Raw genomic sequence first — 16,421 nt, forward strand, 5'->3', positions numbered from 1 at the left:
CGTGAGGAATCTCCCCACGAGAGATGGCGCATGTTTTTTGAAACACCCATTTTGTATATGAGCATATGGCTAAAAATAGTTTTTATAATTATTTCTTTTTCTAATAATCTAATGCTCATACTGACATTGTCTTGAGAATATGTGCCTCCAAAGAAAACAAAAAAAGTTTTTAACAATAATGCAACAATTATACAAACTTTAAAAATATATTAGATCCATTTCATAAAAGATAAATTAAACAATGTATTTTCAAAATGCAGATTTATTAATAAAAAGTATTAATAATAATATTTATCAAAAAGGATCTTCAACATAGGGCAAAAGTATTTATCAGTCCCCTTTATCGTTCTCTCTCATTTTTCTTCAGCAGTTATCTCTTTTTTTTCTATATAACTTTCATATCTGATTTAATATTTTCCTTCCTTATATGATCCATCATCGTACAGAGCCTCCGATGCGCTAGCAATATATTTTCCTTCGCCAAGACCCGATAAGGGTAAAGGAAGAGGCCCTATTGGTCCGGTTGCGATAGCACTAGGTACAGCAATGATTGCTGCATCTGGCCTGACAGCTGCTACAAAACCTGGACCTGCTAATGTATAGCTGGTAACGATTTTACCCGCAGGTCCATCTCCAATGATGACCTCTGGAGATGCGGGAAGAATTGCTGGGCCTTAAATAAAATAAATTATTAACTAACAATATCAATTTTTTATAATTTCCATAGTTTCATTGATGTGGAAATAACGGAATCCCAAGAATTACTATACCGGGTGCGTCTCAAAAGTGGGTCACCCCTATAATTTTTTTTTTCAGATAAAAAAAATTGGCGCCGGGAGGCACGTAGCGTATAGCCGCCCATAGTAAAATATGTTAATAAAAAGTTGATAGACAGTTCTTTTAGTTTCGAAGTAAAGGAATTTTTCCAATTTTTTTATCTTAAAAACTGCGACTTTGACTGATTTTGATGTTATTACAAATTTTGTTGTAAATATTATTCCTAATCTTAAATTGAAAACCGCGTTTCGCTAGCTACTGTAATTTTGGAGTTACGATTTTTTTAAATTTTTAACCCCCTCCCATAACCCCTTACCAACTCCACACCCCCACCAAAAACTAATGACCAGATTCTCGAGCGCCACAGTATTTTTGTGCCAAATTTGGTTAAAATCGGTTTAGATGTTTTTGAGCTATCGTGTTACAGACAGACGGACAGACACCATGAAAATATTTTGTATTTAGGTCATTTATGACCCAATAACTCATTTTGGGTGAAATTAATAAAACTTTTTTTTTGCCGATCTTAATAGCCTACCATACCTGTTGGTACGGTCGGCTAAAAACTAGTTTTTGTATATTAGTATATGACAAATTAGGATTGATTGACCTATTCAATTGTTTTCGGACTTTCTGTTTCACCGGAAATGACTACAACTTTTGTTTTTTAAATGACCCTCAGTATTTTTTTACTTTATTCGATAGAAAATGACACTCTGAATAGAATGACATATCATATGTCAACTTTTGACATTTTCGCTTAAAACAAAATTGTATCTTAAATTTCAATCTAGGGTGCCATGGCTGTGTTAACACTAATTTTTAATTAAGGAGCCTTGGAAAAATAGATTTGATCGTCTAATGTTTTTAGTGTCTTCTCCCGGCCCATTAAAAGATGCCCATATCGGATTTTTAATCATATCTCAATTTTTTCAAATGGAACGAGGGTGGCTCATTAACATATTTGGAAAAATATTTTTTTTTACGAATACTTTGATACCCTTGGTATTTCGAGTCAAATTGTCGTTATGAACCGCATGTTATAATTTCAAATAAACCATATGCGAAAATGTCAAAAGTTGACATGTGATATGTCATTCTATTCAGAGTGTCGTTTTCTATCGAATAAAATAAAAAAATACCAAGGGTGCCATTTAAAAAATCAAAAGTTGTAGTCATTTCCGATTTAACTGGAAATGACTACAAACCGAAAAAAAAATGACCGAAAACAATTAAGTATATCAATCAATCCTAATTTATGTCATATACTAACATACCAAATCTCGTTGTTTTTATCTGAAAAAATAAAAAGGTTATAGGAGGTGAACCACTTTTCAGACGCACCCGGTATTGGTATTATTAATTAGGTGCATCGTTGTGTATTACACAATAAAATTGTATAATATACGATGTATATTTTATGGCATAGATATACGGAGTGTCAAAAAATAGAGTATCTCACTCCAGTGGGTGATTCTACAGACAAAAATACAAGCTAAAGTTTCTATGAACATATTATGTCCTAAAATGTTTCCAGAAGAAGTTACAGACCTTGAAAGAGTAAATAAAAATAATATAATTTGTTTATTTTCAAGGATATTGGCAAACAGGTTTTCTTGAAATTTGCTACTCTTACACACATTTTAATTCCAAAGGGAATGACGATAGTGCAAAATTCCGTAACAGCCGTGAATGAAAGGGTACATAACATTAAGGTTGAGAGCACTCCTGGTGGTACTGATTTTATCCTTATAGATACCAGTAATTTCAACAAACTATATAAAAACTAGGACTTTTTATGTAAAAAAGGTACTTTTCGTTTAGTTGGATACGATGAACGGTTTTCAAGATATTTGCGTTTAAAGGTTAGGATGCGTCGATTTTAGTATTAAAGTAATGATGAGATGTTAAGAAATTATAAAAAAGTAACCTTTAAAGGTGTAAACCGTTTACCTATCGAATCAAACAAAGTGTAAACCGTTTACCTATCGAATCAAACAAAGAGTACCTTTTTCACGTAAAAAAGTCCTAGCTTTCATATGTTGATAGTACCTAAAACTATCTATTAGAATAAAAAAGTACCACCAGTAATTCTCTACCTTAATGAAAAGTATCCTTTCAGAACTGTTACGGAATTTTACACATCACCATTCGCTTTGGCATTAAAATGTGGATCAGAGTACCAAATTTTAAGCAAAACAGTTTACCAATGTAGTTAAGACTAAACAAAATATTTTTTTTCCATACCAACTGTTAAAATTGCCTATATCTATCAAAAATAGTAGATAAAATAGTGCTTTAACCGCAAGGGTAGATTAAATGGTACTTTAACAGCGAGGATTGGTTAAAAACTTTATTTCTCCTCGCACGTTTTTTAATTGTTTCCATTTTTGAAAATTTTTGTATTCCTTTTTATAAGTTATTCGGGATTTAAATGGAAGTAAATTGAATTATTAAATTGGAAGTTTGGATATGGCGTTTGTCGCCTCAGCCTGAATATCTGTCGGTAAGTTACTTATTTCGTTTTGACCCATTTCTGGCTCCAATTCAATCAGCAATCGACACGAAAGAGAATTAAAAAATATTGACTCAAAACTGACAACTAAAGAGACAGCTTTATTTATTTGTCAAATTACATAGAAACCAACGCCAACCCAGCGCAATATGTTTTCTACTCGTAATAAATTCCTTGAAATAATAATTTCTGAATATTTTATAAAACGTAACTCGCTATGGAAAAAAATATTGTTTTACTCGTATACACGACAATAAAATTGCATTCGGTCGACGATAAAATACCATTTTATCTTTTTGTATAAAAAATAACTATTATTTACTCTTTCAAGGGCTATAACTTTTTCGGGAAGTATTTTAACATAAAATATGTCCATAAAAACTTTTTGTTTTATTTTTGTCTGTAATCTGTCTTTAATCACCCATTGAAGTTAGATACACTATTTTCTTGACACCCAGTATATTACAATTTAAAACGTAGCAAGCGGGTAACAAATGATATTTGACAATAAACTTCATAAATTTGGAATTAAATAACGTTCGGGTTTATTTTTGATTGATGCCCCCTAACGAACAAACGAAGCACTTTTGTATAGAGATAAATTATGTGCAATTAACTTATTTCGATTCAAAAAACACATAGTTGTTCTATGTTCACGGAATATTAGAACTCACTCTATGTTTTGTAGGTCTGCTTTGGAAAAAAAATTCTCGAAAAATATGCAATGTGGCTTTTTTTTACAATATCCTGAAGAATTGTAAAAAATTCTACCGTATTATCGAAAAAAAAGGCGTCCAGTTGGCTTGGAAATAACAGTCAATGACAGTCCCCATATAATTTTATTATACAGGGTGCCCCAGAAATATATGCAAATATTTTAACTGGTAGTATAGTTCAACCCCATAAACACGCCTTTGAGGTTTTTTCGCGAAAAAAAAAATATTGAAAATTCGAAATTTTTTGAAAAATGTTTTGGATTTTTAGTTTTTAGCTAAAAAACATAATTTCCTGATAATATGGCAACATAGGTATTAGATTAAATTTACAAGAAAGAAAATCCAGAAAAGGTCCAGCGGTTCTCAAAATTTTAGCAATTTTTTTTTTGGAAATTTTCAAAGTAAAATAACTCCGATATTTTGGACTCATTTGAAAAACGATAAAGAGAAAATATGTTTCTTTTATCGAAATCTACCACCCCTTATACTTGCACTTATTTATGAGACACCCTGTATAAAATGACAGCGACCTTCATTTCATAGCCATCGCTTACGCTGTTATTTTTCGATCATACGGTAGGACTATTTTACGAAAAAAAAATCAGTCGTCGGTGAAGTTGGAAAATATTTCTTTTAAAATGTATGTAGAGGTGAGGGTAGTTTTTACCCTTCCTGTACTTTTAGTTTTCTTTTTGTGAACGTCAAATGTTAAAGCGCTTAGCAAAACATAGGCACTCCAAATCTCATACAAATCGGAATAACTGTTAATATATCTTAAAAAATGTGTTTATTTTTTATGTTTGATACTCTCTAACGGGAAAACTAATCAGTTTTATATAGAAGTAAGTTGTGTCCAATGTACTTTTTTTTGCTATATAAAGTTCAGCAGTTTTTTAAATTAAAATTATTTTTTTTAAATAGTTTTTGGATTTAAAGTTAGATGCTTTCTAACCGACAAACGAAGGACTTTTGTATACAGGTAAACTGTATCCAATAATTTATTATGTTTCCAAAAATTGATAGTAGCTCCTATATCCGCGGAATTTTGGGACACCATGTACACATTTGAATTTTTCCTCACATGTAATTAAGAGATACTCGAGACTGCTAATTAGTTACCCTGTATAGTATATTTAGGTGTTCCATTGGACATAACAATCTGTAAGTGTATAAATTATTAATTAATTTCATTTACATAATTCGATTAAGATGTAAAAATTCATTTGAAAATTATCTTATCAAATTGAAAAATGAAATACCGAGTTAATATTTAAACCAGTAAACAATATTTTAACACCAACCAACCTGCGGGTACTAATCCAGCAGGAACACTAGTGTCAGTTAGGACGGTACCACCAGGTGCTTTAGATTTTAAGGAACTACCATCAGGCCCATACAGAGTGGTTTTGCTTCCTGGTCCTTGTAGAACTTTAACAGATGGCAGCACACCACAATTGACTGCAATGATCAATCCACAGAAGAAAATCAAAACAACCTAAAATTATTTAAATTCAATATATAGACCTATATGTTTATCCTTTGAAAACTATTAACATAAAATTATTAATAATACACTATACTTTCAATTGCTCCGTGCTAATTAACATATTCTAATCCATATTTTACATGGAATGGTTAAAAAGTCATTAAGTACATATATAATTTTTTTATGCGTACCTTAGCTGCCATTGTTGCAATTCCAGCTGTGACCAATGTTTCACCGCACGGCTACTATGCAACAATAGTGCACTTTGTGTTTTATATTACGTTATAACCTTGCCGCCAAGCCCTAAAAACATATGTATATGTATCTATTTTATATGTAATAAATAATCTTTGATAAAGAAAATATATCTTTCATTTTTTTCTGTGTAATTTCTGCACCATTATTCTTGGTTTAGTACTGTTACTTGCATGACATAACACAACAGCATTTAATTCTTATAAACATACTTAAAAGGGTTGATTATTTTATAGAATAAAAAACAGTGGCGGCTCGTAGTTTTAAAGTTATATAAAGAAATGTTAAATGACATGATATCATAAAGCCGAGGACAGACCTGACGAACGTTACCATTCGTTCGCATTGCAGCCATTCGCACCATCGCTACCCCGTTCTCACCGGGTGGCGTGACACATTTGAACGGATTCTTTTCTTTCGATAACATTTCAACCATTCGCACTCTTTCCACTTCCTGCATTTTTACAGATACGTCCACAGTGCAACGTTCATCATTCGCGGCTCGCATTTTCCTTTGATCTATTAATTTTTACCGCCGAAAGAAGGAATGTACATCCACACCTGAGAAACATTTCCTCGCGAATGCGAACGAATGGTAACGAAGATCTGTCCTCGGCTTCAGGTTTAATATTTATACAGAAGCAATTAACAGACCATTATATTATGGTATCAAATGCATCTTAGATAATCTACATGACCCAATATACCGTATGATCGAAAAAAAACGGCGTCCGGTTGGCTGGGAAAGTACGATCGATGACATTTCCCATATAAAATGACAGGGACCTTCATTTCATATCCATCACTGACGCCGTTTTTTTTTTCTATAGGGTACTATATTCCACAAATTTTGGCATTTCGTTCGTTTTATCGCACAAAAATTTGGTCTTCATTTGATGACAAATCCAAGACCAGATATCTAAAAAAACTTAACATCAAACTTCGTCATAAGTCGGTCGGTAAGACGAAAATGCGAAGTGTTTATTACCTAACGACTTAATCCAGTGCCAGAACTTTATTTCATGTGCTTGGGCAAATACACGCTCTACCCTCTTTGTTCAGTACATGTTATTGTACATACAGAACACATTGACCCAAAGCCAACAGTGTATATGATTTTGTAAATACTGAATTTTTATGAATTTAGTTAATACAGAAACAAATAAACGTTATACAAAGTAAATAAGTGCAAATATTTTCACTGGTAGATCGGCTAGTAAATCTCGATAAAAGAAACATATTTTTTCTTTGCGGTTTTTCAAATACACACACCGGAATAATCTAGGGATATCATTTTATTAAAGTTAAAAATAAATGTTTTGAATAAACAACCACATATTTGTAGGCCGATTCTTTCTACTTCAATTGAAACGAAGTAGTCACACTAGTTATTTCTAAATTTGGGATATTTGCAGAAGTGTTTGTGCATTTTTTATCAAATGTATAAAAAGCACCTAGCATCAATTGTTCTAATTTAACCTGTACTGGCTATGTTTCTATGATAACTGGCCAGAATTCATTCAAATAACTCTGTTTAGTATTAAACGACATTATGGAGCGTAGACATCTTAACAGAGACGAAATGCTAAGGGCCATGGGTATGCTCGAAGCTGGAATGCGCCAAATCGACGTAGCTAGAGCATTAAATACAACGCAAAGTGTAATATCGCGATTAAGTGCACGCTACCGTGAAAGTGGTGATGTTGCTGGAAGGCACACAGGGCGACATCGCATTACTACCCCTCAGCAAGATCATTTTTTACAATTAAATGCTCGACGCCGACCGACTCTTACAGCACCAGAGCTTAGTTTAATTCTCCAGGAAACACATAATGTAATAAATTAAGTGAGGTCAACTTAAGAAGCAGACGCCCCTGGAGAGCTCAACCCTTAACGAGAGGAAATCGAGAGGTACGATATTTGTGGGCTCAAGATCATGTTCAGTGGTCGAATGAACAATGGGCCAATGTTCTCTTCACGGATGAGTCACGTTTTGGAATTCATCCGGATTCGAGAAGGCTTAGGGTATGGAGAGAACTGGGAAATCTTATTCGGTTGGATCATGTTTAGGAAGTGCACCCTTATCAAGGTGGAACAGTTATGGTCTGGGAAGGAGTCCAGTTAGGCCGAAAAACCGATCTCGTTTTTCTTGAAAGGTTTCTAAAAGTAATCACATATCGTGATTTAATTCTTGAGCCTGACATGTTACCATATGCCAATGATTTTATATGTAAGTGAGTTTATCAATGCTCATCAATTAAACATCTTACTCTGGCCGGCACAATCTCCTGACCTCAGCCCCATCGAGCACGTATGGGACGCGGTCCAAAGAAGAATTTTGAGAATGGGTATGCCTCGTGAAACTCGTAGGGATCTGGTTCGGGCCGTGAATGCAGCGTAGTAGGCTGTACCTCAAGAAGAGATCGACAACCTGATCAGGAGCATGGAGAGACGATGTAGGGCTGTAATGAACAGTAGAGGAGGCCATACCCTTTATTAAGTAAAAATGGTTTTATCTTTTTTTTTAATTCACAGTTTAGAATAAAAAAAAATCTGTGTATTTTTTGGAGTTCAATAAAAATCAAGGTAAATTTGAAAAATTCGGTAAATTTCGCATTTTTATTTCCAATACGTCCTGTAAACTATTTGTTTATTTTAATTTTATTATATCAGAAATGCAAATAATAAAATTACTGACGATGGCTGGATAAAATTCTAATATCCCTAGACTTATATTATTATATCCTTTATAAACCATACAACATCTGTATGAAACTTTTTCATATCTTCGACAACGACGATGTATACAGGGTGTTCCAGGTTGAGTGTGCATTAGAAGTTTTTAGAGAACTATAATATCTAGATCGGAGATTTTTTGTACATCATTGTTTCACAACTAGATCTATCGATTAAAAATATTTTCAATATGGCGGCACTTCGGGAAATACCGGAAGTTGACAGCAACTTTTTTATTTTAAATGGGTACCCCCATTTTTTATTACATAATTAAATTCTCTGTAAAATTTAATGAATTTTGATAATAAACACTCTATACCTAACATTAACCATTTTTGGGGAAAAAAATATTTAAAATTTTTGGACGAAAAAAAATGCCTGTCAAAAATATGTGTATAGCCTAAACGGCAAGTTTAGTTATTACCACAGCCACTGCACCATAAAGAGAAGACATGTGGCTATCTATTTCAAAGATGAAATTGTTCGAATGTCATATAATAACGACAGCAGCTGTCATGGAATTGAGCGATTAAAAAATTATAAATCATTTTTTTTTTCAAATGGAAACCCACTTTTTTTATTTCACTAGTGAAAAGGCTTTCGATACTTTTTGACTATACATGTTCCTATATCTAAAATAAATTGCTTTTAAGTTATTTAAGATTTAGTTTTAAAGCGTATATTTTTCTTGATTTTAACCAGTAGCCAATGGCTTTAAACGTCAAGTGACGTAAAGCAATAGATCTGGCTATGTCATATTGTGACACTTTGTTCAAAAAGCAGTATGTTATCGACCATCATTTCCAAGCCAAGTTTGCGCTGTTTTTTTTTCGATCATACGGTATTACTAATAATATCAACTATTAGATATCATTAAAGAGTGAAAATCCGAGATATATTTTTATAAATAACCTTTTTAAACTTTCAAAAAGACAGTATTTATGATATAGAAAATTCAAATAATTAGTTTTCTGACAGATGGAAATAAATTGTCTGACTGTTTGACACATGTCAAAGTAGATAAAACCAAGAAAAATACACGTTTTCAAACTAAATCTTAAATAACTTAAAAACGATTTATTTTGGGTATAGGAACATGCATACTCAAAAAGTAACGAATCGGAAAACATTTTCACTAGTGAAATAAAAAAAGTGGATTTCCCAAATATAAAAATGAAAAAAAATATTTATGATAATTTTTTAATAGCTCAATTCCATGCCAGTTACCGCCATTATTAAATGGCATTTGAACAATTTAATTTTTGAAACAGATAGCCATTTCTTCTCTTTATGTCACAGTAGTTGTGGTAATCACTAAATTTGACTTTTAGCCTATACAATTTTTTTTGCCAGGTAGTTTTTTTCGTCGAAAAAATTTTAAATATTTTTTTGTCAAAAACGGTTAATGCTAGGTATAGAATGTTTGACATCAATATTCATAGAATTTTACAGAAAATTTAAGTAAGTAATAAAAAATGGGTGCACCCATTTAAAATAAGAAATTTGTTATCAACTTCCGGTATTTCCGGAAGTGCCGCTATATCGAAAATAGTTTTAATCGATAGATCTCGGTGTAAAACAATGGATGTGCGAAAAATCTCCGATCTAGATGTTGTGGTTCTCTGGAAACTTCTAATGCACGCTCAGCCTGGGACACCTTGTATACTGTTATAACCCGTTAATAATAATTTACTTATTACCAATAAACCGATCGACAAATTATGAGCCCAAAAAAATCAAATCTATAAATAGGGGCATACAAACGTCAATCAGGATCAACATCTAGATCGACACGTATTTATACAGAGGAACCTGTTCTATAATGTCAAGAATTTATATGTCTTTTGGTGGATTTGCGGTCTTAAAACCAATTTAAAACGAATCAACCGTGAACTTGGCGACCAACAGATCCGATTTAAAAGTGAAAATCTTCCGCCAGTAAGGTTTAGATATCAAGAACAAGGCTCTGGGCTGGGACAATCTGCACGAAGCTGTGAATTATACTTATCCAATAGGAATATTGTGACATTAATGGTAATTTAATTATGATCTATCTTTACTTTTATACTCACTTGCTGTTAAACACCCTCTACACTATGCTCGATATGTTTCGCAAAATATTTCTGTAAATATTTCGTAAAAGATTTCGCGAAGCATTTCTCGAAATACTTCCAGAAGTAAACTCTAAAAATGCTTTTCTTTTGTTGCGGGGAATCTTGACGGAAACGTCTGAAACAGATCGAAATCGATCGAGACAAGCTGTGATTGGATGTTTATGTTTGTATTGTTATTAGACTTGTTTCGGGAAATGTTTCCAGAAACGTTTCGATCAGTTTCAATAAAACTTTTGAAACGCACGTCTATGTGCTTCGTACTACTTCGCGCAGTAAATAAAGTCAAACTTTGTGGTGGCTTCAGAAAAATTAGTAAACATGGAGTATGAATGAATATCATTAGTTTGTAATGGAGTGTAATGTAATACCACTATATTAAACTGATATGAAAAATCAAAAACTGCATTTAGAAAACTGTTACCGACGATGGTAGATTAAATTGGCTATTCCTCTAAGGTTACACAAGAATATTTAACTTTAACCATTGTCTAATATTATTAATTACAATATACCTACACTCACGGGCAAAAAAAAACGGCCACTAAGAACTAGTCTCAATTTCAAAGTTGGATTTCTCGCGAACCACTCATTAAATTTTGATGATTTTTTTTAAATTGTAAATTAATTCCTTCTTAACGGATGCTACGCCAGAAATTTTTATTCCCAATTTAATTTGAGCATATTTACGGGGCACAACAATGAGACGAAGTTTTTTGCCCGAACTTTGTAACACCCTGTAGGGTGAAGCAGCTGTAGTAGCTATTGCTAAAAAATCACATTGTAGCCTCATCTTTTGTGAGCACTTTGTTTTTTTAATCACGACATTATCTCTGTTTGTATTGGAGATACGCTGCTTTAAAACGAACGTCTCGGCAAAACCGCGATTCATCCGTGAAAAGGATTTTAGTCCATTGCTCTGGAAGCCCTGCTCGATGATGTCTTGGAAGTAGCTGGGGTCTTGTGGCACGCCAGTTTTCTTTTAGTCTTCGTCGGATTGTTTTCTCATTGACTTGAATTCTACGCACGACTTGTAGCAGATGTTGATTCTGTAACGCTGTAATTCTACGATTTCGTAAAGTATTCAGGACAATAAAGCGGTCGTCAATTGCATTTGTCTTCCGTTTTCTTCCGGAACCCACTCGCCTGGTGAAATTTCCCGTTTTCATATACCGATTCCAGGCATCCTGGACTGTTGTTCGAGGTATACCCGGGGTATCGGACACATAACGTTGATTTCGGCCATCCTCAATTAAAGCCACAATACGAACAACATCCGTTACAGATAATGGCATTTTTTAATCTGACAACCTTTGTTATCATATTGCAAATACTCATAAATCCGTGTTCGCCTATGTCGCCTTGATTATTTACACATAAAACTTTCTGCCTACGAAGCATTTTTCCCAGACGTTCGTTTTAAAGAAGCGTATCTCCAATACAAACAGAGATAATGTCGTGATTAAAAAAACAAAATGTTCACAAAAGATGAGGCTACAATGTGATTTGATTTAGCAATAGCTACTACAGCTGCTGCACTCTACAGGGTGTTACAAAGTTCGGGCAAAAAACTTCGTCTCAATGTTGTGCCCTGTATATGCTCAAAATAAATTCGGCAATATAAAATATAAAAAAAATCATCAAAATCTAATGAGTAGTTCGCGAGAAATCCAACATTGAAATTGGGACTATAGTTTTTAGTAGCCGGTTTTTTTTGCCGGTGAGTTTAGTAAAAAATATAATTTTCAAAACTTAAAATCGTTAAACTGCAAGGCAACAGTGACTTACTGTTCTAGCCGTCCGCTTTTTATCGGCTCATAAATCACGGTGTTAAACTATTTAAAAAATTGTCTAATTATTTCTTATTTTTGAATGGATTTATATCAAACCATGCTAGATGCTAACCAATGTATCGTTTACAGTTTTATCGTAAGAACAATAAGAGAACATTACTTTTTAGAAATGTCCCTGTACCATACTTTTGTTGACGTCGCGTCGCGTCAATCAATCATTTTTCCATCAGCTCAATATATTGATGATTTTACCAGTATTGCTCATCAAGCAATACTACTGTTATAGTAATCAATTAAAACCGTAAACAATCATGACATATACAATTCTATACCGGGTGCGTCCCGAAAGTGGCTCACCCCCTATAACTTTTTTATTTTTTCAGATAAAAACTCAAGATTTGGTATATTAATTAATATGTCATAAATTAAGACTGATTGAAGTATTCAATTGTTTTCTGCTCGGTTTTCTGTCACTTCCTGTTTCACCGGAAATGACTACAACTTTTAATTTTTAAATGGTATCCTCCATGTTTTGTTGCTTTATAATGAAAAAAATGACATATCATATGTCAACTTTTGACATTTGCGAATATGGTTTATTTGATATTGCAACATACAATTCATAACGGCAATTTGACTCGAAATACCAAGTGTGTGTAACCAAATTATTCGTAAAAAATCCAAATATGCTAATGAGCCACTCGTTCCATTTGAAAAAATTGAGATATGATTAAAAATACGATTTGGGCATCTTTTAACCGGCCAGGACAAAACACGAATAGCTTTAGACGATCAAATCTATTTTTCCAAGTCTCTTTGATTAAAAATTAGTATTTTTAACACAGCCATGGCACTCTAGATTGAAATTTAAAATTCAATTTTGTTTTAAGCAAAAATGTCAAAAGTTGACATATGATATGTCATTCTATTCAGAATGTCATTTCCTGTCAAATACAGTAAAAAAATACCAAGAGTGCCATTTAAAAATCAAAAGTTATACTAATTTCCGGTGAAACAGGAAGTGGCCAAAAAAAATTGAATACGTCAATCAATCCTAATTTATGCCATATACTAACAAACAAAATCTCGTTTAATTATCTGAAGAAATAAAAAAGTTATAGGGTTGAGCCACTTTCGAGACGCACCCGGTATACTAATTCATTATAATAAAAATAAATAATAAAAATATTGTAATTATTATATTCCTGCAGATTAAGTGAAAAGTTTTATTTTTAGTTTTTTTTAACATAAAACGGAGATGTAATTAAAGAAACATCATCCTAACAACTGCACACATATTTTATAAACGTCTAGGTTTACTTACTTTATTGAGATTTATAAAAAAAAGTCCTTTGTCTTGGGTAGAGAAACCGTCACATCGTGGAAGTATCTCGAGACAAAACGAAATTGAACGAGACAGCAAAAGACAACAAAAAGTCGCCAAAAAATACCCCACGCCCTTCTCCGCATTTTTAAAAAATAAAATTAGGGCGTGACAAGCTGAGATAACAGGAGACAAGCCGACACGAGACGTTTTTTTAACATAAAACGGAGATATAATTAAAGAAATATCATCCTTACAACTGCGCACATATTTTATAAACTTCTAGGTTTACTTACTTTAATGAGATTTATGAAAAAAATTCCTTTGTCTCGGGTAGAGAAACCGTCACGTCATGGAAGTATCTCTAGACAAAACGAAATTGAACGAAACAACAAAAGACAACAGAAAGTCGCCAAAAAATATTTCCACGCCCTTCTACGCATTTTTAAAAAATAAAATTAGGACGTTGTAAGCCGAGATAACCGGAGACAAGCCGACACGAGACGTTTTTTTAACATAAAACGGAGATGTAATTAAAGAAATATCATCCTAACAACTGCGCACATATTTTATAAACGTCTAGGTTTACTTACTTTAATGAGATTTATGAAAAAAAAGTCCTTTGTCTCAGGTAGAGAAACCGTCACGTCGTGGAAGTATCTCTAGACAAAACGAAATCGAACTAGACGACAAAAGACAACAGAAAGTCGCCAAGAAAATACTCCCACGCCCTTCTCCACATTTAAAAAAAATTAAAATTGGAGAAAACTAGCCGACCCCAGACAAAGTTAGACGAGGAAATATGTTGACTTGCTTCGGTCTGTTTTGCGCAGAGTATAGAAGATGTATCATAATATTTTAAGAGTTTCTATTTTTCCTTTAATAATAATTCGTTTTTTGATTAAGACACGCCCTTGGATAGCCTTAAATCTGCCTTAAATATTAGAATATCGGATACAGAAATCTATTGGTATAAGCCACTACTAAATAATCATTTGCGCTTTATTATACCGTTTACGTAGCCTATAACACTACATTTGCGTAGCGGTCAGCCGCAATTTTGCCAATAGCACTTATCGATACAAATGGCGTAGCCTCCCTTTAAATTGCAAATTTAATTTAACCAAATCTGATTCATTGTCGAACATTCAATTAAGCGTCTATTTAAAAATTATGTTAACATCGTGTGGAAATCGCGAATAGGTCGACACTATTTTAATGTGGAATTCTCCACAGGCCTGTTTAGAATGAAATTAGTTTGTTTGAAATTAAATTGTACATATTTTATAAATTATATTTTATTTATATCTAGTAAAACTCAATTACTTACATACATACATACATACTACTACTGCCATTACTCGCTGACGAGTATTCGACACGCATCAGAAGATGGTCACGCAAAGCGTTTTCTTTCATGAGCTTTTCTGTGATTGAAAAGCCCGATACGTGATGTTATCTGCATACCGCACTCCGGACATTCAAAAATCTCATTGCTTTGTTGCCTATTTACTTTTTGGTTGTCGTTGTTAACTGAGTTTACAATTGAGTTCTATTGTGAGCTACTTCTTCCCACTCATTCTGCATGTTAATCCCCTTTAAGTTTTCTTGGAAAATATCCTTGTACCTTTTCAGTTGTCCACCCGACCTCCACTTACCGTCTACAAGCTCACCGTAAAGCAGAGATTTTGGTATGCGGTTTTCTTGCATTCTGCATACGTGACCAGCCCATCTTAAGCGGGATTTTGTAACAATGACTTCAATACTCTCACAGTTAGCTTTTTCAAGGACCTATACGTTTGAGACATGATTGAACGACTGGATTCTTAAGAGTTGTCTAAGGTGTCTCTGTTGTAACTTGTTTAATGCGTTCATGTACCATCGCGGCGGTACGGCACCCAGGCGCAAAACTCAATTAAATGTTGAGTTAACGTCTCCTTTTTGCTGCTAAGGCTAATCTGGACAGGGCATACTTTGTTTATGCGAAATCCGAACTGCGGTCTTCGGCCCTATTATTGTCAATGGCCCACGGCGAGTGTCAAAAGATATCTGGCCTCGAACCGGTGTAAATGGGCAGTGTGTATTAACAGATTTGACATCCTCTTGCCAACAGCCCATTCTCTCGTCCATTTTCCTCTTTCGTTTTTTTCTCTTATTTGTTTTACGTTTGCTCTTTCTGTAGGTTCTTTTAGTAGTTCTGGTATGGTTCGATGTTAAATGTTCTTGGTGGTCATCACTTTTTGACGATATTTTAACTTTTTTCGTTACAAAAGTTCGAAATTGACAAAAGGTATTTATGGATTGTCCATTTTTAGTTTAAAGACACATTAAATTAAAACATTACAAATGTTGGCATTTTTACTACATTATTTATTTGCAATCTAGAGCAATCTGTTATTTGGGGCGGAAACATGGACGTTAACAGAGAATAACAAAAGAAAATTACTGGCGGTAGAAATAGACGCGACAAGGAAATCAGCACGAACATCAAGGCTGGTAGAGTAAACGAAACAATCAGGGACAAAATGGGTAGACAAAAAACTATAGTAGAGAGTAGAGGAAATAGGGAGTGCCCAACTGAAGTAATATGGACAGATTAGATTAGATGTATGGTATGGACATGTGAGAAGGATGGACAACACGCGACTGCCTCAGAAGGTACTAAACTGGCTTCCACAAAAGAGAAGGAAACGGGGAAGACCAAGGAG

General features: G+C 33.6%; 2 protein-coding genes across 2 annotated transcripts in view; one reads left to right on the forward strand and one right to left on the reverse strand.

Annotated features, from left to right (window-relative positions):
- The window catches only part of LOC115890300 (ADAMTS-like protein 3), a 1,070,176-nt gene that overhangs the window by 907,683 nt on the left and 146,072 nt on the right, over positions 1-16,421 (forward strand). The gene's annotated exons all lie outside the window — the stretch shown is intronic.
- On the reverse strand, positions 249-5,820 carry LOC115890314. The gene is made up of 3 exons (XM_030910490.1): positions 5,686-5,820; positions 5,314-5,503; positions 249-673 (listed from the first exon to the last, which is right to left on the reverse strand). Exons 1-3 carry the CDS (start codon positions 5,695-5,697, stop codon positions 408-410), a joined length of 468 nt encoding a protein of 155 aa, XP_030766350.1. The 5' UTR covers positions 5,698-5,820; the 3' UTR covers positions 249-407.

This window comes from Sitophilus oryzae, unplaced genomic scaffold (genome assembly GCF_002938485.1).
Source record: "Sitophilus oryzae breed Bouriz unplaced genomic scaffold, Soryzae_2.0 scaffold_860_pilon_pilon, whole genome shotgun sequence".
Lineage (NCBI taxonomy): Eukaryota > Metazoa > Arthropoda > Insecta > Coleoptera > Curculionidae > Sitophilus > Sitophilus oryzae.